This window comes from Oncorhynchus mykiss, chromosome 21 (genome assembly GCF_013265735.2).
Source record: "Oncorhynchus mykiss isolate Arlee chromosome 21, USDA_OmykA_1.1, whole genome shotgun sequence".
Lineage (NCBI taxonomy): Eukaryota > Metazoa > Chordata > Actinopteri > Salmoniformes > Salmonidae > Oncorhynchus > Oncorhynchus mykiss.
Genome location: NC_048585.1, coordinates 8,646,770 through 8,670,583, shown reverse-complemented (window position 1 = coordinate 8,670,583; position 23,814 = coordinate 8,646,770). Strand labels below are relative to the sequence as shown.

The 23,814-nt window shown below is 50.3% G+C and overlaps 1 protein-coding gene across 2 annotated transcripts in view; it reads right to left on the bottom strand.

Annotated features, from left to right (window-relative positions):
* Window positions 1–1,185: 1,185 nt before the first annotated feature.
* LOC110512606 (low-density lipoprotein receptor-related protein 6) overlaps window positions 1,186–23,814 on the bottom strand; it is a 100,009-nt gene continuing 77,380 nt past the window's right edge. For both annotated transcript variants that reach the window (XM_036956765.1, XM_036956766.1), the window contains 5 exons: window positions 23,137–23,247; window positions 22,111–22,338; window positions 19,142–19,278; window positions 5,433–5,530; window positions 1,186–3,939 (listed from right to left, as the gene is read on the bottom strand). In XM_036956765.1, coding sequence (XP_036812660.1) covers window positions 3,636–3,939; window positions 5,433–5,530; window positions 19,142–19,278; window positions 22,111–22,338; window positions 23,137–23,247 — 878 coding nt within the window. In that variant the 3' untranslated portion in view covers window positions 1,186–3,635. The remainder of the gene's footprint in view (window positions 3,940–5,432; window positions 5,531–19,141; window positions 19,279–22,110; window positions 22,339–23,136; window positions 23,248–23,814) is intronic.

The window sequence follows — 23,814 nt, the reverse complement described above, 5'->3', positions numbered from 1 at the left end:
GGGGAGATGGAGGAGAAGTTTCCCTCGGGGGGAGAGATGGAGAAGTTTCCCTCGGGGGGGGGGGAGATGGAGAAGTTTCCCTCGGGGGGGGGGGAGATGGAGAAGTTTCCCTCGGGGGGGAGACGGAGGAGAAGTTTCCCTCGGGGGGGGGGAGACGGAGGAGAAGTTTCCCTCGGGGGGGGGGAGACGGAGGAGAAGTTTCCCTCGGGGGGGAGACGGAGGAGAAGTTTCCCTCGGGGGGGGAGATGGAGGAGAAGTTTCCCTCGGGGGGGAGATGGAGGAGAAGTTTCCCTCGGGGGGGAGATGGAGGAGAAGTTTCCCTCGGGGGGGAGATGGAGGAGAAGTTTCCCTCGGGGGGGGAGATGGAGGAGAAGTTTCCCTCGGGGGGGAGATGGAGGAGAAGTTTCCCTCGGGGGGGAGATGGAGGAGAAGTTTCCCTCGGGGGGGGGGGGAAGATGGAGGAGAAGTTTCCCTCGGGGGGGGGGGGAAGATGGAGGAGAAGTTTCCCTCGGGGGGGGGGGAAGATGGAGGAGAAGTTTCCCTCGGGGGGGGGGGGGAAGATGGAGGAGAAGTTTCCCTCGGGGGGGGGGGAAGATGGAGGAGAAGTTTCCCTCGGGGGGGAGATGGAGGAGAAGTTTCCCTCGGGGGGGAAGATGGAGGAGAAGTTTCCCTCGGGGGGGAAGATGGAGGAGAAGTTTCCCTCGGGGGGGAAGATGGAGGAGAAGTTTCCCTCGGGGGGGAAGATGGAGAAGTTTCCCTCGGGGGGAGATGGAGGCAGAGAGAATACAGGTGAAACAGAGGTAGACCTCAGAAGGTAGGCTACAGCGTAAGATAGATGACCCCCCCTCAGTGACAGATGTGTTCTGGGTCTCTTATCCAGACAGGATACATGACCCCCCCTCAGTAACAGATGTGTTCTGGGTCTCTTATCCAGACAGGATACATGACACCCCCCCCCCCCCCCCCCCCCCCCTCCCTCAGTACCAGATGTGTTCTGGGTCTGTCCCATCCAGACAGGATAGATAAAACCCCCCTCAGTACCAGATGTGTTCTGGGTCTGTCCCATCCAGACAGGATAGATAACCCCCCTCAGTACCAGATGTGTTCTGGGTCTGTCATCCAGACAGGATAGATAACCCCCTCAGTAACAGATGTGTTCTGGGTCTGTCCCATCCAGACAGGATAGATAACCCCCTCAGTACCAGATGTGTTCTGGGTCTGTCCCATCCAGACAGGATAGATAAAACCCCCCTCAGTACCAGATGTGTTCTGGGTCTGTCCCATCCAGACAGGATAGATAACCCCCTCAGTACCAGATGTGTTCTGGTTCTGTCCCATCCAGACAGGATAGATAACCCCCTCAGTACCAGATGTGTTCTGGGTCTGTCCCATCCAGACAGGATAGATAACCCCCTCAGTACCAGATGTGTTCTGGTTCTGTCCCATCCAGACAGGATAGATAACCCCCTCAGTACCAGATGTGTTCTGGGTCTGTCCCATCCAGACAGGATAGATAACCCCCTCAGTACCAGATGTGTTCTGGGTCTGTCCCATCCAGACAGGATAGATAACCCCCTCAGTACCAGATGTGTTCTGGGTCTGTCCCATCCAGACAGGATAGATAACCCCCTCAGTACCAGATGTGTTCTGGGTCTGTCCCATCCAGACAGGATAGATAACCCCCCTCAGTACCAGATGTGTTCTGGGTCTGTCCCATCCAGACAGGATAGATAACCCCCCCCTCAGTAACAGATGTGTTCTGGGTCTGTCCCATCCAGACAGGATAGATAACCCCCTCAGTACCAGATGTGTTCTGGGTCTGTCCCATCCAGACAGGATAGATAACCCCCCTCAGTACCAGATGTGTTCTGGGTCTGTCCCATCCAGACAGGATAGATAACCCCCTCAGTACCAGATGTGTTCTGGGTCTGTCCCATCCAGACAGGATAGATAACCCCCCCCCCTCAGTACCAGATGTGTTCTGGGTCTGTCCCATCCAGACAGGATAGATAACCCCCCCTCAGTACCAGATGTGTTCTGGGTCTGTCCCATCCAGACAGGATAGATAACCCCCCTCAGTAACAGATGTGTTCTGGGTCTGTCCCATCCAGATAGGATAGATAAAACCCCCCTCAGTACCAGATGTGTTCTGGGTCTGTCCCATCCAGACAGGATAGATAACCCCCCTCAGTACCAGATGTGTTCTGGGTCTGTCCCATCCAGACAGGATAGATAAAACCCCCCTCAGTACCAGATGTGTTCTGGGTCTGTCCCATCCAGACAGGATAGATAACCCCCCTCAGTACCAGATGTGTTCTGGGTCTGTCCCATCCAGACAGGATAGATAACCCCCTCAGTAACAGATGTGTTCTGGGTCTCTTAACCAGACAGGATAGATAAAACCCCCCTCAGTACCAGATGTGTTCTGGGTCTGTCCCATCCAGACAGGATAGATAAAACCCCCCTCAGTACCAGATGTGTTCTGGGTCTGTCCCATCCAGACAGGATAGATAACCCCCCTCAGTACCAGATGTGTTCTGGGTCTGTCCCATCCAGACAGGATAGATAAAACCCCCCTCAGTACCAGATGTGTTCTGGGTAAAGATAATCTTCAGTTGCAGTCTGGCATTTAAAACAAAAACATACAGAAAAATATCAAATAACCTCAAATGACAGAACATAGATTTTGGTTGAATATTGTGCAGTAAAAACCTCATCAGATGTGAGAATCTGTTTCCCCATCACACAACAGACCTTCTGACCTTCTGTGAACCCTGACCTCCACCTCTGTACCCCACCCCTTCCTGGACCTATGGGTCGGGTCAGGAGTGTTGTGGTAGTGACGAGGGGCCCTGGGTCGGGTCAGGAGTGTTGTGGTAGTGACGAGGGGCCCCGGGTCGGGTCAGGAGTGTTGTGGTAGTGACGAGGGGCCCTGGGTCGGGTCAGAGGTTCTTTATGTACCCTGTTAGATGAATAAGGAGCTTGTATAATATGTAGTACCTAGTTGAAGCAATACAAGCGGACAGGAAGTCCTGGGAAACCAGGAAACCATTAGAAAGGAGCTCAAATCAAAATTTCTGTTACTATGGAAACCAGCTGACTGGTTACTATGGGGATCACTGATCCACTACAAAATGGCTGCCCAGGCTGCAGAGTGCCGTGGTGCAGTAGCTGTCTGTCACCTCCAGGGGGCGTCATCCTGCCTCACCACTCCCTCCATCCATTGTTCCGGGCGTTGTCACGGTGTGTTATTTGGCGTCAGATAGTTCCATCTACGTGTTTTAAACGTTCTTCCAGCCTTCGTAAAAACAGACAACTGTTTGTATCTTCTGGATTTAAGGCAACTTATCATGTTTGTGATGGTTTTAATAAAACGTTTTCATTAAAAAATAAAAAATAAATGTACAAATGTTTGAATACAAACCTCTACGGCGTATCCAGTAAACGCTGTATAGAAAATATATAGATATGCTTTTTTCTATTTTTAAAATGTACAAATGTTCCCGGAGCTCTTTCTTCCACCCCGAGCTTCCTGTTTCTCTGTTCATATGTTCTGTACATCCCTCAGCAGCCTCCTCTCCTCCCCCTCTTTTTAGAAACACAATATCAACAGTTGTTATGTACAGCGAGGGGTTTCAGGAGGAGTCTGTGCAGGGTGATGGGGGCGGGGGGTAGAGGTGGTGAGAGTAGGAGCGCTCCGTATAGGGGGAGGGGGGGCAGCTCTCACAGTTCTCCTCCGCTGACAGGTACTGGCTGCGGGGGGTGGGGGGTGGGGGGAAGGGTTCCGAGTCGTAGTTCAGGTCGCTGGTGTAACCTTTGGCGACGCCGGAGTTGGAGGTGGGCGGGGCGCGGCGTCCGGGGGTGTAGTCGCTGTCGCAGACGTCCGTGGAGCAGGGGGTTGTGGGAGGGGCGAAGTGACTGTAGGTGTAGGGACGGTAACTGGGGACAGGAAGGAGAGCAGATACATTAATTAGCCTGACAGAAGAAGAGATCAGTCTCCAGACACAAGTTAATATTAACATTATATCATTACTATAATATTAACATAATGTCATTACTATAATATTAACATAATATCATTACTATAATTTTAACATAATATCATTACTATAATATTAACATAATATTATTACTATAATATTAACATTATATTACTACCATAACATTATATTACTACTATAATATTAAACATTATATTACTACTATAATATTAACATTATATTACTACTATAACATTATATTACTACCATAACATTATATTACTACTATAATATTAACATTATATTACTACTATAATATTAACATTATATTACTACCATAACATTATATTACTACTATAATATTAAACATTATATTACTACTATAATATTAACATTATATTACTACTATAATATTAACATTATATTACTACTATAACATTATATTACTACCATAACATTATATTACTACTATAATATTAACATTATATTACTACTATAATATTAACATTATATTACTACTATAATATTAACATTATATTATTACTATAATATTAACATTATATTACTACCATAACATTATATTACTACCATAACATTATATTACTACTATAATATTAACATTATATTACTACTATAATATTAACATTATATTACTACTATAATATTAACATTATATTACTACTATAATATTACCATTATATTACTACTATAATATTAACATTATATTACTATAATGAGAGACAACCGTGGAGAGGAGAGACAACCGTGGCAGGGAGAGACAACCGTGGCAGGGAGAGACAACCGTGGCAGGGAGAGACAACCGTGGCAGGGAGAGACAACCGTGGCAGGGAGAGACAACCGTGGCAGGGAGAGACAACCGTGGCAGGGAGAGACAACCGTGGCAGGGAGAGACAACCGTGGCAGGGAGAGACAACCGTGGCAGGGAGAGACAACCGTGGCAGGGAGAGACAACCGTGGCAGGGAGAGACAACCGTGGCAGGGAGAGACAACCGTGGCGAGGAGAGACAACCGTGGCAGGGAGAGACAACCGTGGCAGGGAGAGACAACCGTGGCAGGGAGAGACAACCGTGGCAGGGAGAGACAACCGTGGCAGGGAGAGACAACCGTGGCAGGGAGAGACAACCGTGGCAGGGAGAGACAACCGTGGCAGGGAGAGACAACCGTGGCAGGGAGAGACAACCGTGGCAGGGAGAGACAACCGTGGCAGGGAGAGACAACCGTGGCAGGGAGAGACAACCGTGGCAGGGAGAGACAACCGTGGCAGGGAGAGACAACCGTGGCAGGGTGAGACAACCGTGGCAGGGAGAGACAACCGTGGCAGGGAGAGACAACCGTGGCAGGGAGAGACAACCGTGGCAGGGAGAGACAACCGTGGCAGGGAGAGACAACCGTGGCAGGGAGAGACAACCGTGGCGAGGAGCAGAGGGTTACCTGTATGAACGGTGCGTTGACGGGCTGTTGGAGGAGTAGCCAAACTCCATGGTGTACTGAGACCTGACGGTCGCAGGAGATGGAGGAGGGTTCAGGATCTGGAGAGGAGACAGAGAGGAGAGAAAGAAGAGAAGAGGAGACGGAGGAGAGGAGAGGAGAGAAGGAGAGAAAAGAGGAGAGGAGAGAAGAGGAAAGAGGAGAGGAGAGAAAGAAGAGAAGAGGAGACGGAGGAGAGGGAGGAGAGAAGAGGAGAGGAGAGGAGAGAAAGGAGAGAGAGGGAGGAGAGAGAGGGAGGAGAGAGGAGAGAGAGGAGAGAAGAGGAGAGGAAGGAGAGAAGAGGAGAGGAGAGAAGAGGAGAGGAGGAGAGAAGAGGAGAGAAGAGGAGAGGAGAGGAGAGGAGAGAAGAGGAGAGAGGGAGGAGAGAGGGAGGAGAGGGAGGAGAGAGGGAGGAGAGAAGAGATGGAGGAGAGAAGAGGAGAAGGAGGAGAGAAGAGGAGAAAGAGGGACATGGAGATAGAAGTTCAAAATCAAATCGTTATTCATCACATGCGCCAAATAGAACAGGTGTAACATTTACAGTGAGATGTTGACTTATGAACTATTTCCCACAATGCAGTTAAAATGTTACTAAATAAATAAAGGAAATAGAGTCAATGAGCAGGGGTACCAGTACCGAGTCAACGGGCAGGGGTACCAGTACCGGGTCAACGTGCAGGGGTACCAGTACCGAGTCAACGGGCAGGGGTACCAGTACAGAGTCAACGCGTAGGGGTACCAGTACAGAGTCAACGTGTAGGGCTACCAGGTAGTTGAGGTAATATGTACATGTAGGTAGAGGTAAAGTGACTAGACAATCAGGATAGATAATGAAATGTAACAGCAGTGCGTTGTGCTGAACGCTCCCCTAATGAGGTAACATAACTGAACTAGTCGTGCTGAACGCTCCCCTAATGAGGTAACATAACTGAACTAGTCGTGCTGAACGCGCCCCTAATGAGGTAACATAACTGAACTAGTTGTGCTGAACGCGCCCCTAATGAGGTAACATAACTGAACTAGTTGTGCTGAACGCACCCCTAATGAGGTAACATAACTGAACTAGTTGTGCTGAACGCGCCCCTAATGAGGTAACATAACTGAACTAGTTGTGCTGAATGCGCCCCTAATGAGGTAACATAACTGAACTAGTCGTGCTGAACGCGCCCCTAATGAGGTAACATAACTGAACTAGTTGTGCTGAACGCACCCCTAATGAGGTAACATAACTGAACTAGTCGTGCTGAACGCGCCCCTAATGAGGTAACATAACTGAACTAGTTGTGCTGAACCCGACCCTAATGAGGTAACATAACTGAACTAGTCGTGCTGAACGCGCCCCTAATGAGGTAACATAACTGAACTAGTTGTGCTGAACGCGCCCCTAATGAGGTAACATAACTGAACTAGTTGTGCTGAATGCGCCCCTAATGAGGTAACATAACTGAACTAGTCGTGCTGAACGCACCCCTAATGAGGTAACATAACTGAACTAGTCGTGCTGAACGCACCCCTAATGAGGTAACATAACGGAACTAGTTGTGCTGAACGCGCACCTAATGAGGTAACATAACTGAACTAGTTGTGCTGAACGCGCCCCTAATAAGGTAACATAACTGAACCTGTCGTGCTGAACCCGCCCCTAATGAGGTAACATAACTGAACTAGTTGTGCTGAACGCGCCCCTAATGAGGTAACATAACTGAACTAGTTGTGCTGAACGCGCCCCTAATGAGGTAACATAACTGAACTAGTCGTGCTGAACGCACCCCTAATGAGGTAACATTGCTGAACGCGCCCCTAATGAGGTAACATAACTGAACTAGTTGTGCTGACCGCGCCCCTAATGAGGTAACATAACTGAACTAGTTGTGCTGACCGCGCCCCTAATGAGGTAACATAACTGAACTAGTCGTGCTGAACGCGCCCCTAATGAGGTAACATAACGGAACTAGTTGTGCTGAACGCGCCCCTAATGAGGTAACATAACTGAACTAGTCGTGCTGAACGCGCCCCAAATGAGGTAACATAACTGAACTAGTCGTGCTGACCGCGCCCCTAATGAGGTAACATAACTGAACTAGTCGTGCTGACCGCGCCCCTAATGAGGTAACATAACTGAACTAGTTGTGCTGAATGCGCCCCTAATGAGGTAACATACCTGAACTAGACGTGCTGAACGCTCCCCTAATGAGGTAACATAACGGAACTAGTTGTGCTGAACGCGCCCCTAATGAGGTAACATAACTGAACTAGTCGTGCTGAACGCTCCCCTAATGAGGTAACATACCTGAACTAGACGTGCTGAACGCTCCCCTAATGAGGTAACATAACTGAACTAGTTGTGCTGAACGCGCCCCTAATGAGGTAACATAACTGAACTAGTCGTGCTGACCGCTCCCCTAATGAGGTAACATAACTGAACTAGTCGTGCTGAACCCGACCCTAATGAGGTAACATAACTGAACTAGTCGTGCTGAACGCTCCCCTAATGAGGTAACATAACTGAACTAGTCGTGCTGAACGCACCCCTAATGAGGTAACATAACTGAACTAGTCATGCTGAACGCTCCCCTAATGAGGTAACATAACTGAACTAGTTGTGCTGAATGCGCCCCTAATGAGGTAACATAACTGAACTAGTCGTGCTGAACCCGCCCCTAATGAGGTAACATAACTGAACTAGTTGTGCTGAACGCGCCCCTAATGAGGTAACATAACTGAACTAGTTGTGCTGAACCCGACCCTAATGAGGTAACATAACTGAACCTGTCGTGCTGAACGCGCCCCTAATGAGGTAACATAACTGAACTAGTCGCGCTGACCGCGCCCCTAATGAGGTAACATAACTGAACTAGTCGTGCTGAACGCACCCCTAATGAGGTAACATAACGGAACTAGTTGTGCTGAACGCGCACCTAATGAGGTAACATAACTGAACTAGTTGTGCTGAACGCGCCCCTAATAAGGTAACATAACTGAACTAGTCGTGCTGACCGCTCCCCTAATGAGGTAACATAACTGAACTAGTTGTGCTGACCGCTCCCTAATGAGGTAACATAACTGAACTAGTCGTGCTGAACCCGCCCCTAATGAGGTAACATAACTGAACTAGTTGTGCTGAACGCGCCCCTAATGAGGTAACATAACTGAACTAGTCGTGCTGACCGCTCCCCTAATGAGGTAACATAACTGAACTAGTCGTGCTGAACGCACCCCTAATGAGGTAACATTGCTGAACGCGCCCCTAATGAGGTAACATAACTGAACTAGTTGTGCTGACCGCGCCCCTAATGAGGTAACATAACTGAACTAGTTGTGCTGACCGCGCCCCTAATGAGGTAACATAACTGAACTAGTCGTGCTGAACGCTCCCCTAATGAGGTAACATAACTGAACAAGTCGTGCTGAACGCACCCCTAATGAGGTAACATTGCTGAACGCGCCCCTAATGAGGTAACATAACTGAACTAGTTGTGCTGACCGCGCCCCTAATGAGGTAACATAACTGAACTAGTCGTGCTGACCGCTCCCCTAATGAGGTAACATAACGGAACTAGTTGTGCTGAACGCGCCCCTAATGAGGTAACATAACTGAACTAGTCGTGCTGAACGCGCCCCTAATGAGGTAACATAACTGAACTAGTCGTGCTGACCGCTCCCCTAATGAGGTAACATAACGGAACTAGTTGTGCTGAACGCGCCCCTAATGAGGTAACATAACTGAACTAGTCGTGCTGAACGCGCCCCTAATGAGGTAACATAACTGAACTAGTCGTGCTGAACCCGACCCTAATGAGGTAACATAACTGAACTAGTCGTGCTGAACGCGCCCCTAATGAGGTAACATAACTGAACTAGTCGTGCTGAACGCGCCCCTAATGAGGTAACATAACTGAACTAGTCGTGCTGAACCCGCCCCTAATGAGGTAACATAACTGAACTAGTCGTGCTGAACCCGCCCCTAATGAGGTAACATAACTGAACTAGTCGTGCTGAACCCGCCCCTAATGAGGTAACATAACTAAACTAGGTTGAGCCTAAACAAATGGTTAATGGTCCGGTTCGCCAGGAGTCTAGTTTCAGAACTGCCCTTATTATGAGTCATATCTTTTGAACGGTACGGGCCAGAACCTGGCTATGAAACGCAGTAGGCTAGGTGGGAGGTTTGAGGGGACCTGGCTATGAAACGCAGTAGGCTAGGTGGGAGGTTTGAGGGGACCTGGCTATGAAACGCAGTAGGCTAGGTGGGAGGTTTGAGGGGACCTGGCTATGAAACGCAGTAGGCTAAGTGGGAGGTTTGAGGGGACCTGGCTATGAAACGCAGTAGGCTAGGTGGGAGGGTTGAGGGGACCTGGCTATGAAACGCAGTAGGCTAAGTGGCAGGGTTGAGGGAACCTGGCTATGAAACGCAGTAGGCTAGGTGGGAGGTTTGAGGGGACCTGGCTATGAAACGCAGTAGGCTAGGTGGGAGGTTTGAGGGGACCTGGCTATGAAACGCAGTAGGCTAAGTGGGAGGTTTGAGGGGACCTGGCTATGAAACGCAGTAGGCTAGGTGGGAGGGTTGAGGGGACCTGGCTATGAAACGCAGTAGGCTAAGTGGGAGGGTTGAGGGAACCTGGCTATGAAACGCAGTAGGCTAAGTGGGAGGTTTGAGGGGACCCTGGCTATGAAACGCAGTAGGCTAGGTGGGAGGTTTGAGGGGACCTGGCTATGAAACGCAGTAGGCTAAGTGGGAGGTTTGAGGGGACCTGGCTATGAAACGCAGTAGGCTAAGTGGGAGGTTTGAGGGGACCTGGCTATGAAACGTAGTAGGCTAGGTGGGAGGGTTGAGGGGACCCTGGCTATGAAACACAGTAGGCTAGGTGGGAGGGTTGAGGGGAATTGGCTATGAAACGCAGTAGGCTAAGTGGGAGGGTTGAGGGGCCTGGCTATGAAACGCAGTAGGCTAGGTGGGAGGGTTGAGGGGAAGTGGCTATGAAACGCAGTAGGCTAAGTGGGAGGGTTGAGGGGCCTGGCTATGAAACGCAGTAGGCTAGGTGGGAGGGTTGAGGGGACCCTGGCTATGAAACGCAGTAGGCTAGGTGGGAGGTTTGAGGGGACCTGGCTATGAAACGCAGTAGGCTAGGTGGGAGGTTTGAGGGGACCCTGGCTATGAAACGCAGTAGGCTAGGTGGGAGGTTTGAGGGGACCCTGGCTATGAAACGCAGTAGGCTAGGTGGGAGGTTTGAGGGGACCCTGGCTATGAAACGCAGTAGGCTAAGTGGGAGGTTTGAGGGGACCTGGCTATGAAACGCAGTAGGCTAGGTGGGAGGTTTGAGGGGACCCTGGCTATGAAACGCAGTAGGCTAAGTGGGAGGTTTGAGGGGACCCTGGCTATGAAACGCAGTAGGCTAAGTGGGAGGTTTGAGGGGACCCTGGCTATGAAACGCAGTAGGCTAAGTGGGAGGGTTGAGGGGCCCTGTGGGAGGATGGAGTGGGAGGGTTGAGGGGCCCTGTGGGAGGATTGAGTGGGAGGGTTGAGGGGATGTGGCTATGAAACGCAGTAGGCTGGGCGGGAGGGTTGAGGGGCCCTGGCTATGAAACGCAGTAGGCTGGGCGGGAGGGTTGAGGGGACCTGTGGGAGGATTGAGTGGGAGGGTTGAGGGGAAGTGGCTATGAAACGCAGTAGGCTGGGCGGGAGGGTTGAGGGGACCTGTGGGAGGATTGAGTGGGAGGGTTGAGGGGAGGTGGCTATGAAACGCAGTAGGCAGGGGTACCAGTACCGGGTCAACGCGCAGGGGTACCAGTACCGGGTCAACGCGCAGGGGTACCAGTACCGAGTCAACGCGCAGGGGTACCAGTACCGAGTCAACGTGCAGGGGTACCAGTACCAAGTCAACGCGCAGGGGTACCAGTACCAAGTCAACGCGCAGGGGTACCAGTACCAAGTCAACGCGCAGGGGTACCAGTACAGAGTCAACGTGTAGGGGTACCAGGTAGTTGAGGTAATATGTACATGTAGGTAGGGGTAAAGTGACTAGACAATCAGGATAGATAATAAACAGTAACAGCAGTGCGTCGTGCTGAACGCGCCCCTAATGAGGTAACATAACTGAACTAGTCCTGCTGAACGCTCCCCTAATGAGGTAACATAACTGAACTAGTCCTGCTGAACGCTCCCCTAATGAGGTAACATAACTGAACTAGTCCTGCAGAACGCGCCCCTAATGAGGTAACATAACTGAACTAGTCCTGCTGAACGCGCCCCTAATGAGGTAACATAACTGAACTAGTCCTGCTGAACGCTCCCCTAATGAGGTAACATAACTGAACTAGTCGTGCTGAACGCGCCCCTAATGAGGTAACATAACTGAACTAGTTGTGCTGAACGCGCCCCTAATGAGATAATATAACTGAACTAGTCGTGCTGAACGCGCCCCTAATGAGGTAACATAACTGAACTAGTCGTGCTGAACCCGCCCCTAATGAGGTAACATAACTGAACTAGTCGTGCTGAACGCGCCCCTAATGAGGTAACATAACTGAACTAGTCGTGCTGAACGCTCCCCTAATGAGGTAACATAACTGAACTAGTTGTGCTGACCGCGCCCCTAATGAGGTAACATAACTGAACTAGTCGTGCTGAACGCGCCCCTAATGAGGTAACATAACTGAACTAGTTGTGCTGAACGCGCCCCTAATGAGGTAACATACCTGAACTAGTCGTGCTGAACCCACCCCTAATGAGGTAACATAACTGAACTAGTTGTGCTGAACGCGCCCCTAATGAGGTAACATAACTGAACTAGTTGTGCTGACCGCTCCCCTAATGAGGTAACATAACTGAACTAGTCGTGCTGACCGCACCCCTAATGAGGTAACATAACTGAACTAGTCGTGCTGACCGTGCCCCTAATGAGGTAACATAACTGAACTAGTCGTGCTGAACGCGCCCCCTAATGAGGTAACATAACTGAACTAGTCGTGCTGAACCCACCCCTAATGAGGTAACATAACTGAACTAGTCGTGCTGAACGCGCCCCCTAATGAGGTAACATAACTGAACTAGTCGTGCTGAACCCGCCCCTAATGAGGTAACATAACTGAACTAGTCGTGCTGAACCCGCCCCTAATGAGGTAACATAACTGAACTAGTCGTGCTGAACCCGCCCCTAATGAGGTAACATAACTAAACTAGGTTGAGCCTAAACAAATGGTTAATGGTCCGGTTCGCCAGGAGTCTAGTTTCAGAACTGCCCTTATTATGAGTCATATCTTTTGAACGGTACGGGCCAGAACCTGGCTATGAAACGCAGTAGGCTAGGTGGGAGGTTTGAGGGGACCTGGCTATGAAACGCAGTAGGCTAGGTGGGAGGTTTGAGGGGACCTGGCTATGAAACGCAGTAGGCTAAGTGGGAGGTTTGAGGGGACCTGGCTATGAAACGCAGTAGGCTAAGTGGGAGGGTTGAGGGAACCTGGCTATGAAACGCAGTAGGCTAAGTGGGAGGTTTGAGGGGACCCTGGCTATGAAACGCAGTAGGCTAGGTGGGAGGTTTGAGGGGACCTGGCTATGAAACGCAGTAGGCTAAGTGGGAGGTTTGAGGGGACCTGGCTATGAAACGCAGTAGGCTAAGTGGGAGGTTTGAGGGGACCTGGCTATGAAACGTAGTAGGCTAGGTGGGAGGGTTGAGGGGACCCTGGCTATGAAACACAGTAGGCTAGGTGGGAGGGTTGAGGGGAAGTGGCTATGAAACGCAGTAGGCTAAGTGGGAGGGTTGAGGGGCCTGGCTATGAAACGCAGTAGGCTAGGTGGGAGGGTTGAGGGGAAGTGGCTATGAAACGCAGTAGGCTAAGTGGGAGGGTTGAGGGGCCTGGCTATGAAACGCAGTAGGCTAGGTGGGAGGGTTGAGGGGACCCTGGCTATGAAACGCAGTAGGCTAGGTGGGAGGTTTGAGGGGACCTGGCTATGAAACGCAGTAGGCTAGGTGGGAGGTTTGAGGGGACCCTGGCTATGAAACGCAGTAGGCTAGGTGGGAGGTTTGAGGGGACCCTGGCTATGAAACGCAGTAGGCTAGGTGGGAGGTTTGAGGGGACCCTGGCTATGAAACGCAGTAGGCTAAGTGGGAGGTTTGAGGGGACCTGGCTATGAAACGCAGTAGGCTAGGTGGGAGGGTTGAGGGGACCTGGCTATGAAACGCAGTAGGCTAGGTGGGAGGTTTGAGGGGACCCTGGCTATGAAACGCAGTAGGCTAAGTGGGAGGTTTGAGGGGACCCTGGCTATGAAACGCAGTAGGCTAAGTGGGAGGGTTGAGGGGCCCTGTGGGAGGATGGAGTGGGAGGGTTGAGGGGCCCTGTGGGAGGATTGAGTGGGAGGGTTGAGGGGCCCTGTGGGAGGATTGAGTGGGAGGGTTGAGGGGCCCTGTGGGAGGATTGAGTGGGAGGGTTGAGGGGATGTGGCTATGAAACGCAGTAGGCTGGGCGGGAGGGTTGAGGGGCCCTGGCTATGAAACGCAGTAGGCTGGGCGGGAGGGTTGAGGGGACCTGTGGGAGGATTGAGTGGGAGGGTTGAGGGGACCTGGCTATGAAACGCAGTAGGCTGGGCGGGAGGGTTGAGGGGACCTGGCTATGAAACGCAGTAGGCTGGGCGGGAGGGTTGAGGGGACCTGGCTATGAAACGCAGTAGGCTGGGCGGGAGGGTTGAGGGGAAGTGGCTATGAAACGCAGTAGGCTGGGCGGGAGGGTTGAGGGGACCTGGCTATGAAACGCAGTAGGCTGGGCGGGAGGGTTGAGGGGACCTGGCTATGAAACGCAGTAGGCTGGGCGGGAGGGTTGAGGGGACCTGGCTATGAAACGCAGTAGGTTGGGCGGGAGGGTTGAGGGGACCTGGCTATGAAACGCAGTAGGCTGGGCGGGAGGGTTGAGTGGACCTGGCTATGAAACGCAGTAGGCTAGGTGGGAGGGTTGAGGGGACCTGTGGGAGGATTGAGTGGGAGGGTTGAGGGGACCTGGCTATGAAACGCAGTAGGCTGGGCGGGAGGGTTGAGGGGACCTGGCTATGAAACGCAGTAGGCTAGGTGGGAGGGTTGAGGGGCCCTGTGGGAGGATTGAGTGGGAGGGTTGAGGGGACCTGGCTATGAAACGCAGTAGGCTGGGCGGGAGGGTTGAGGGGACCTGGCTATGAAACGCAGTAGGCTGGGCGGGAGGGTTGAGGGGAAGTGGCTATGAAACGCAGTAGGCTGGGCGGGAGGGTTGAGGGGACCTGGCTATGAAACGCAGTAGGCTAGGTGGGAGGGTTGAGGGGACCCTGGCTATGAAACGCAGTAGGCTAGGTGGGAGGGTTGAGGGGACCTGGCTATGAAACGCAGTAGGCTAGGTGGGAGGGTTGAGGGGACCTGGCTATGACACGCAGTAGGCTAAGTGGGAGGGTTGAGGGGCCCTGTGGGAGGTTTGAGTGGGAGGGTTGAGGGGACCTGGCTATGAAACGCAGTAGGCTAGGTGGGAGGGTTGAGGGGCCTGGCTATGAAACGCAGTAGGCTAGGTGGGAGGGTTGAGGGGACCTGGCTATGAAACGCAGTAGGCTAGGTGGGAGGTTTGAGGGGACCTGGCTATGAAACGCAGTAGGCTAGGTGGGAGGTTTGAGGGGACCCTGGCTATGAAACGCAGTAGGCTAGGTGGGAGGTTTGAGGGGACCCTGGCTATGAAACGCAGTAGGCTAGGTGGGAGGTTTGAGGGGACCCTGGCTATGAAACGCAGTAGGCTAAGTGGGAGGTTTGAGGGGACCTGGCTATGAAACGCAGTAGGCTAGGTGGGAGGGTTGAGGGGACCTGGCTATGAAACGCAGTAGGCTAGGTGGGAGGTTTGAGGGGACCCTGGCTATGAAACGCAGTAGGCTAAGTGGGAGGGTTGAGGGGCCCTGTGGGAGGATGGAGTGGGAGGGTTGAGGGGCCCTGTGGGAGGATTGAGTGGGAGGGTTGAGGGGCCCTGTGGGAGGATTGAGTGGGAGGGTTGAGGGGCCCTGTGGGAGGATTGAGTGGGAGGGTTGAGGGGATGTGGCTATGAAACGCAGTAGGCTGGGCGGGAGGGTTGAGGGGCCCTGGCTATGAAACGCAGTAGGCTGGGCGGGAGGGTTGAGGGGACCTGTGGGAGGATTGAGTGGGAGGGTTGAGGGGACCTGGCTATGAAACGCAGTAGGCTGGGCGGGAGGGTTGAGGGGACCTGGCTATGAAACGCAGTAGGCTGGGCGGGAGGGTTGAGGGGAAGTGGCTATGAAACGCAGTAGGCTGGGCGGGAGGGTTGAGGGGACCTGGCTATGAAACGCAGTAGGCTGGGCGGGAGGGTTGAGGGGACCTGGCTATGAAACGCAGTAGGCTGGGCGGGAGGGTTGAGGGGATGTGGCTATGAAACGCAGTAGGCTGGGCGGGAGGGTTGAGGGGACCTGGCTATGAAACGCAGTAGGCTGGGCGGGAGGGTTGAGTGGACCTGGCTATGAAACGCAGTAGGCTAGGTGGGAGGGTTGAGGGGACCTGTGGGAGGATTGAGTGGGAGGGTTGAGGGGACCTGGCTATGAAACGCAGTAGGCTGGGCGGGAGGGTTGAGGGGACCTGGCTATGAAACGCAGTAGGCTAGGTGGGAGGGTTGAGGGGCCCTGTGGGAGGATTGAGTGGGAGGGTTGAGGGGACCTGGCTATGAAACGCAGTAGGCTGGGCGGGAGGGTTGAGGGGACCTGGCTATGAAACGCAGTAGGCTGGGCGGGAGGGTTGAGGGGAAGTGGCTATGAAACGCAGTAGGCTGGGCGGGAGGGTTGAGGGGACCTGGCTATGAAACGCAGTAGGCTAGGTGGGAGGGTTGAGGGGACCTGGCTATGAAACGCAGTAGGCTAGGTGGGAGGGTTGAGGGGACCTGGCTATGAAACGCAGTAGGCTAGGTGGGAGGGTTGAGGGGACCTGGCTATGACACGCAGTAGGCTAAGTGGGAGGGTTGAGGGGCCCTGTGGGAGGTTTGAGTGGGAGGGTTGAGGGGACCTGGCTATGAAACGCAGTAGGCTAGGTGGGAGGGTTGAAGGGACCTGGCTATGAAACGCAGTAGGCAAGGTGGGAGGGTTGAGGGGACCTGGCTATGAAACGCAGTAGGCTAGGTGGGAGGTTTGAGGGGACCTGGCTATGAAACGCAGTAGGCTAGGTGGGAGGGTTGAGGGGACCTGGCTATGACACGCAGTAGGCTAAGTGGGAGGGTTGAGGGGCCCTGTGGGAGGTTTGAGTGGGAGGGTTGAGGGGACCTGGCTATGAAACGCAGTAGGCTAGGTGGGAGGGTTGAAGGGACCTGGCTATGAAACGCAGTAGGCAAGGTGGGAGGGTTGAGGGGACCTGGCTATGAAACGCAGTAGGCTAGGTGGGAGGGTTGAGTGAGACTACAAATTGAAAGACGGCCTACTTTTCTAGACTCAAGGGAGAGAAGAACATACCTGGACTGTTGTTTAACTATTCAACTCAATGCTGCTATAGTTTCTCATTAAAACATACCTGTTATTCAACTCAATGCTGATATAGTTTCTCATTAGAACATACCTGTTATTCAACTCAATGCTGCTATAGTTTCTCATTAGAACATACCTGTTATTCAACTCAATGCTGATATAGTTTCTCATTAGAACATACCTGTTATTCAACTCAATGCTGATATAGTTTCTCATTAAAACATACCTGTTATTCAACTCAATGCTGATATAGTTTCTCATTAAAACATACCTGTTATTCAACTCAATGCTGATATAGTTTCTCATTAGAACATACCTGTTATTCAACTCAATGCTGCTATAGTTTCTCATTAAAACATACCTGTTATTCAACTCAATGCTGATATAGTTTCTCATTAAAACATACCTGTTATTCAACTCAATGCTGATATAGTTTCTCATTAAAACATACCTGTTAATCAACTCAATGCTGATATAGTTTCTCATTAGAACATACCTGTTATTCAACTATTCAACTCAATGCTGATATAGTTTCTCATTAGAACATACCTGTTATTCAACTCAATGCTGATATAGTTTCTCATTAGAACATACCTGTTATTCAACTCAATGCTGATATAGTTTCTCATTAGAACATACCTGTTATTCAACTATTCAACTCAATGCTGCTATAGTTTCTCATTAAAACATACCTGTTATTCAACTCAATGCTGATATAGTTTCTCATTAGAACATACCTGTTATTCAACTCAATGCTGCTATAGTTTCTCATTAAAACATACCTGTTATTCAACTCAATGCTGATATAGTTTCTCATTAAAACATACCTGTTATTCAACTCAATGCTGCTATAGTTTCTCATTAAAACATACCTGTTATTCAACTCAATGCTGATATAGTTTCTCATTAAAACATACCTGTTATTCAACTCAATGCTGATATAGTTTCTCATTAAAACATACCTGTTATTCAACTCAATGCTGATATAGTTTCTCATTAAAACATACCTGTTATTCAACTCAATGCTGATATAGTTTCTCATTAGAACATACCTGTTATTCAACTCAATGCTGATATAGTTTCTCATTAGAACATACCTGTTATTCAACTATTCAACTCAATGCTGATATAGTTTCTCATTAGAACATACCTGTTATTCAACTCAATGCTGATATAGTTTCTCATTAAAACATACCTGTTATTCAACTCAATGCTGATATAGTTTCTCATTAAAACATACCTGTTATTCAACTCAATGCTGATATAGTTTCTCATTAGAACATACCTGTTATTCAACTCAATGCTGATATAGTTTCTCATTAGAACATACCTGTTATTCAACTCAATGCTGATATAGTTTCTCATTAAAACATACCTGTTATTCAACTCAATGCTGATATAGTTTCTCATTAGAACATACCTGTTATTCAACTCAATGCTGATATAGTTTCTCATTAAAACATACCTGTTATTCAACTCAATGCTGATATAGTTTCTCATTAGAACATACCTGTTATTCAACTCAATGCTGATATAGTTTCTCATTAGAACATACCTGTTATTCAACTCAATGCTGATATAGTTTCTCATTAGAACATACCTGTTATTCAACCCAATGCTGCTATAGTTTCTCATTTGGTAATGCAGGTTGTGTTGGTTAATCAGGAAAAGGGAAGCTAACTAGATAACTGGTGGGGACTGGTTCGGGGAAGCAGGGGAGGCGCCTGGCGATATGCATTTAGTCAGTCCATCTTTTCCTGGTCCACTCAGTCAGTTATAGTCTTGTCAATTGCCACAGAAAAAAAAAAAATTGACGGGAATTTGAGTCACTACTCTTTTGTTGACGAAATTAACACTGGTTTAAAGTGTGAGTCTGTATTTTTTAATTGAACCTTTATTTATCTAGGCAAGTCAGTTAAGAACAAATTATTATTTACAATGACGGCCAAGCCCAGACGGTCAAACCCAGACGGCGCTGTGGGCCAATTGTGCCCCGCCCTATTGGACTCCCAATCACGGCCGGTTGTGAAAAAGCCAGGATTCAAACCAGGGTCTGCAGTAACGCCTCAAGCACTGACATGCAGTAACTTAGTCCGCTGTAAGGTGTGTGTGTGTCTGTAAGGTGTGCGTGTGTGTGTAAGGTGTGTGTGTGTGTGTGTGTGTGTAAGAGGGGTGTGTGTGTGTGTGTGTCTGTAAGAGGGGTGTGTGTGTGTCGTACCGGGGGGAAGTACGTGCCCTTGGTGGAGGAGGAGCTTGAGGAGGAGGCTCCAGTTACGTGGGCGCGGTCGTAAGGGGGGCCACTGGACCCGCCCATGATGCTCAACGAACCAATCACAGACTTCCCCCTGGACATACCTGAAGACAACACAAAGTAGCAGGAGTCAACAAGACAAAGTAGCAGGAGTCAATAACAACAAAGTAGCAGGAGTTAATAACAACAAAGTAGCAGGAGTCAATAACAACAAAGTAGCAGGAGTCAATAACAAAGACAATCAAGTATTTCTCATATAACACGAACAGTAAACAGGTTCGGACTGGGGTCATGAGGTTCGGACTGGGGTCATGAGGTTTGGACTGGGGGTTATGAGGTTTGGACTGGGGGTTATGAGGTTTGGACTGGGGGTTATGAGGTTTGGACTGGGGGTTATGAGGTTCGGACTGAGGTTTGGACTGGGGTTATGAGGTTTGGACTGGGGGTTATGAGGTTTGGACTGGGGGTTATGAGGTTTGGACTGGGGGTTATGAGGTTCAGACTGGGGTTTGGACTGGGGTTATGAGGTTTGGACTGGGGGTTATGAGGTTTGGAATGGGGTTATGATTTTTGGACTGGGGGTTATGAGGTTCGGACTGGGGTTTGGACTGGGGGTTATGAGGTTTGGACTGGGGGTTATGAGGTTTGGACTGGGGGTTATGAGGTTCGGACTGGGGGTTATGAGGTTCGGACTGGGGGTTATGAGGTTCGGACTGGGGTTTGGACTGGGGGTTATGAGGTTTGGACTGGGGGTTATGAGGTTTGGACTGGGGGTTATGAGGTTTGGACTGGGGGTTATGAGGTTTGGCCTGGGGGTTGTGAGGTTCGGACTGGGGTTATGAGGTTTGGACTGGGGGTTATGAGGTTTGGACTGGGGGTTATGAGGTTTGGACTGGGGGTTATGAGGTTTGGACTGGGGTTTGGACTGGGGGTTATGAGGTTTGGACTGGGGGTTATGAGGTTTGGACTGGGGGTTATGAGGTTCGGACTGGGGTTATGAGGTTCGGACTGGGGGCTATGAGGTTCGGACTGGGGTTTGGACTGGGGGTTATGAGGTTTGGACTGGGGGTTATGAGGTTTGGACTGGGGGTTATGAGGTTTGGACTGGGGGTTATGAGGTTTGGACTGGGGGTTATGAGGTTTGGACTGGGGGTTATGAGGTTCAGACTGGGGTTTGGACTGGGGTTATGAGGTTTGGACTGGGGGTTATGAGGTTCGGACTGGGGTTTGGACTGGGGTTATGAGGTTTGGACTGGGGTTATGAGGTTCGGACTGGGGGTTATGAGGTTCGGACTGGGGGTTATGAGGTTCGGACTGGGGGTTATGAGGTTCGGACTGGGGGTTATGAGGTTCGGACTGGGGGTTATGAGGTTCGGACTGGGGTTTGGACTGGGGGTTATGAGGTTTGGACTGGGGGTTATGAGGTTTGGACTGGGGGTTATGAGGTTTGGACTGGGGGTTATGAGGTTTGGCCTGGGGGTTATGAGGTTCGGACTGGGGTTAGGACTGGGGTTATGAGGTTTGGACTGGGGGTTATGAGGTTTGGACTGGGGGTTATGAGGTTTGGACTGGGGGTTATGAGGTTTGGACTGGGGTTTGGACTGGGGGTTATGAGGTTTGGACTGGGGGTTATGAGGTTTGGACTGGGGGTTATGAGGTTCGGACTGGGGTTATGAGGTTCGGACTGGGGGTTATGAGGTTCGGACTGGGGTTTGGACTGGGGGTTATGAGGTTTGGACTGGGGGTTATGAGGTTTGGACTGGGGGTTATGAGGTTCGGACTGGGGGTTATGAGGTTTGGACTGGGGGTTATGAGGTTCGGACTGGGGGTTATGAGGTTCGGACTGGGGGTTATGAGGTTCGGACTGGGGGTTATGAGGTTCGGACTGGGGGTTATGAGGTTCGGACTGGGGGTTATGAGGTTCGGACTGGGGTTATGAGGTTTGGACTGGGGGTTATGAGGTTCGGACTGGGGGTTATGAGGTTTGGACTGGGGGTTATGAGGTTTGGACTGGGGGTTATGAGGTTTGGACTGGGGTTATGAGGTTTGGACTGGGGGTTATGAGGTTCGGACTGGGGTTTGGACTGGGGTTATGAGGTTTGGACTGGGGTTATGAGGTTCGGACTGGGGGTTATGAGGTTCGGACTGGGGGTTATGAGGTTCGGACTGGGGGTTATGAGGTTCGGACTGGGGGTTATGAGGTTCGGACTGGGGGTTATGAGGTTCGGACTGGGGGTTATGAGGTTCGGACTGGGGGTTATGAGGTTCGGACTGGGGGTTATGAGGTTCGGACTGGGGGTTATGAGGTTCGGACTGGGGGTTATGAGGTTTGGACTGGGGGTTATGAGGTTTGGACTGGGGGTTATGAGGTTCGGACTGGGGGTTATGAGGTTTGGACTGGGGTTATGAGGTTTGGACTGGGGGTTATGAGGTTCGGACTGGGGTTTGGACTGGGGTTATGAGGTTTGGACTGGGGTTATGAGGTTCGGACTGGGGGTTATGAGGTTCGGACTGGGGGTTATGAGGTTCGGACTGGGGGTTATGAGGTTCGGACTGGGGGTTATGAGGTTCGGACTGGGGGTTATGAGGTTCGGACTGGGGGTTATGAGGTTCGGACTGGGGGTTATGAGGTTCGGACTGGGGGTTATGAGGTTCGGACTGGGGGTTATGAGGTTCGGACTGGCGGTTATGAGGTTCGGACTGGGGGTTATGAGGTTCGGACTGGGGGTTATGAGGTTTGGACTGGGGGTTATGAGGTTTGGACTGGGGGTTATGAGGTTCGGACTGGGGGTTATGAGGTTCGGACTGGGGGTTATGAGGTTTGGACTGGGGTGTCTCATCAAATTGTATTGGTCACATGCAGATTGTAGCTATAGATGGTGATATCTCTCTAGGAGCTGATCAATCTGTCTGTGTGGTGTGGCGAGCGGTCCTACCTGGCAGAGACCCGGACAGAGAGGCAGGGTGAGGTACATAACCCAGAGAAACAGAAGGGCCGTGGACCACCAAGTCATTGGTCACCGTCTCCCTGTCATCCTTCATCTGGGGACAGAGCACGCGCTGGCACACCAAGTAGATGGCGCCCACCACAAACAGCGCCATGACAACCCCCACAATGGAGCCGATGGTGTTGGTGGGCTGGGAGGACGGCTCTTCAGTCGGGTCTGGGGGGGGGGCAGAGGAGGGGCTTACTAGAAGGACATTATTCCATGTTTAGTTGAGAGATACAGCAGGTGAAATGCTACCTTTTAGGCAGGTAGTTGGAACACACTATAGATAAACTGGTCTAGGATCAGATCTGTCATGTAGACACACTATAGATAAACTGGTCTAGGATCAGATCTGTCATGTAGACACACTATAGATAAACTGGTCTAGGATCAGATCTGTCATGAGGACACACTATAGATAAACTGGTCTAGGATCAGATGTGTCATGAGGACACACTATAGATAAACTGGTCTAGGATCAGATCTGTCATGAGGACACACTATAGATAAACTGGTCTAGGATCAGATCTGTCATTTAGACACACTATAGATAAACTGGTCTAGGATCAGATCTGTCATGTAGACACACTATAGATAAACTGGTCTAGGATCAGATCTGTCATGAGGACACACTATAGATAAACTGGTCTAGGATCAGATCTGTCATGTAGACACACTATAGATAAACTGGTCTAGGATCAGATCTGTCATGTAGACACACTATAGATAAACTGGTCTAGGATCAGATCTGTCATGAGGACACACTATAGAAAAACCTCCCTCTTCCTCATGAGATAAACTGTCCTAGGATCAGATCTGTCATGTAGACACACTATAGAAAAACCTCCCTCTTCCTCATGAGATAAACTGTCCTAGGATCAGATCTGTCATGTAGACACACTATAGAAAAACCTCCCTCTTCCTCATGAGATAAACTGTCCTAGGATCAGATCTATAATTGAATAGACTTACAGCAGCCCATCTCGTCCGAGTTGTCAGAGCAGTCTGTAGAGTGGTCACACTTCTGATGTTTCCCCACACACTGACCGCTAGAACAGCTGAAGTGGTCCGGAGAGCAACGCACTAGAGAGGGTTAAACCACGGTAAATTAAACCAGGTTTAAACCAGGTTCAACCAGGTTCAGCAGTAATCTACATTAGACTGGAGAGGGTTAAACCAGGTTTAAACCAGGTTAAACCAGGTTCAGCAGTAATCTACATTAGACTGGAGAGGGTTAAACCAGGTTTAAACCAGGTTAAACCAGGTTCAGCAGTAATCTACATTAGACTGGAGAGGGTTAAACCACGCTAAATTAAACCAGGTTTAAACCAGGTTCAGCAGTAATCTACATTAGACTGGAGAGGGTTAAACCACGCTAAATTAAACCAGGTTTAAACCAGGTTAAACCAGGTTCAGCAGTAATCTACATTAGACTGGAGAGGGTTAAACCACGCTAAATTAAACCAGGTTAAACCAGGTTCAGCAGTAATCTACATTAGACTGGAGAGGGTTAAACCACGGTAAATTAAACCAGGTTTAAACCAGGTGAAACCAGGTTCAGCAGTAATCTACATTAGACTGGAGAGGGTTAAACCAGGTTCAGCAGTAATCTACATTAGACTGGAGAGGGTTAAACCAGGTTCAGCAGTA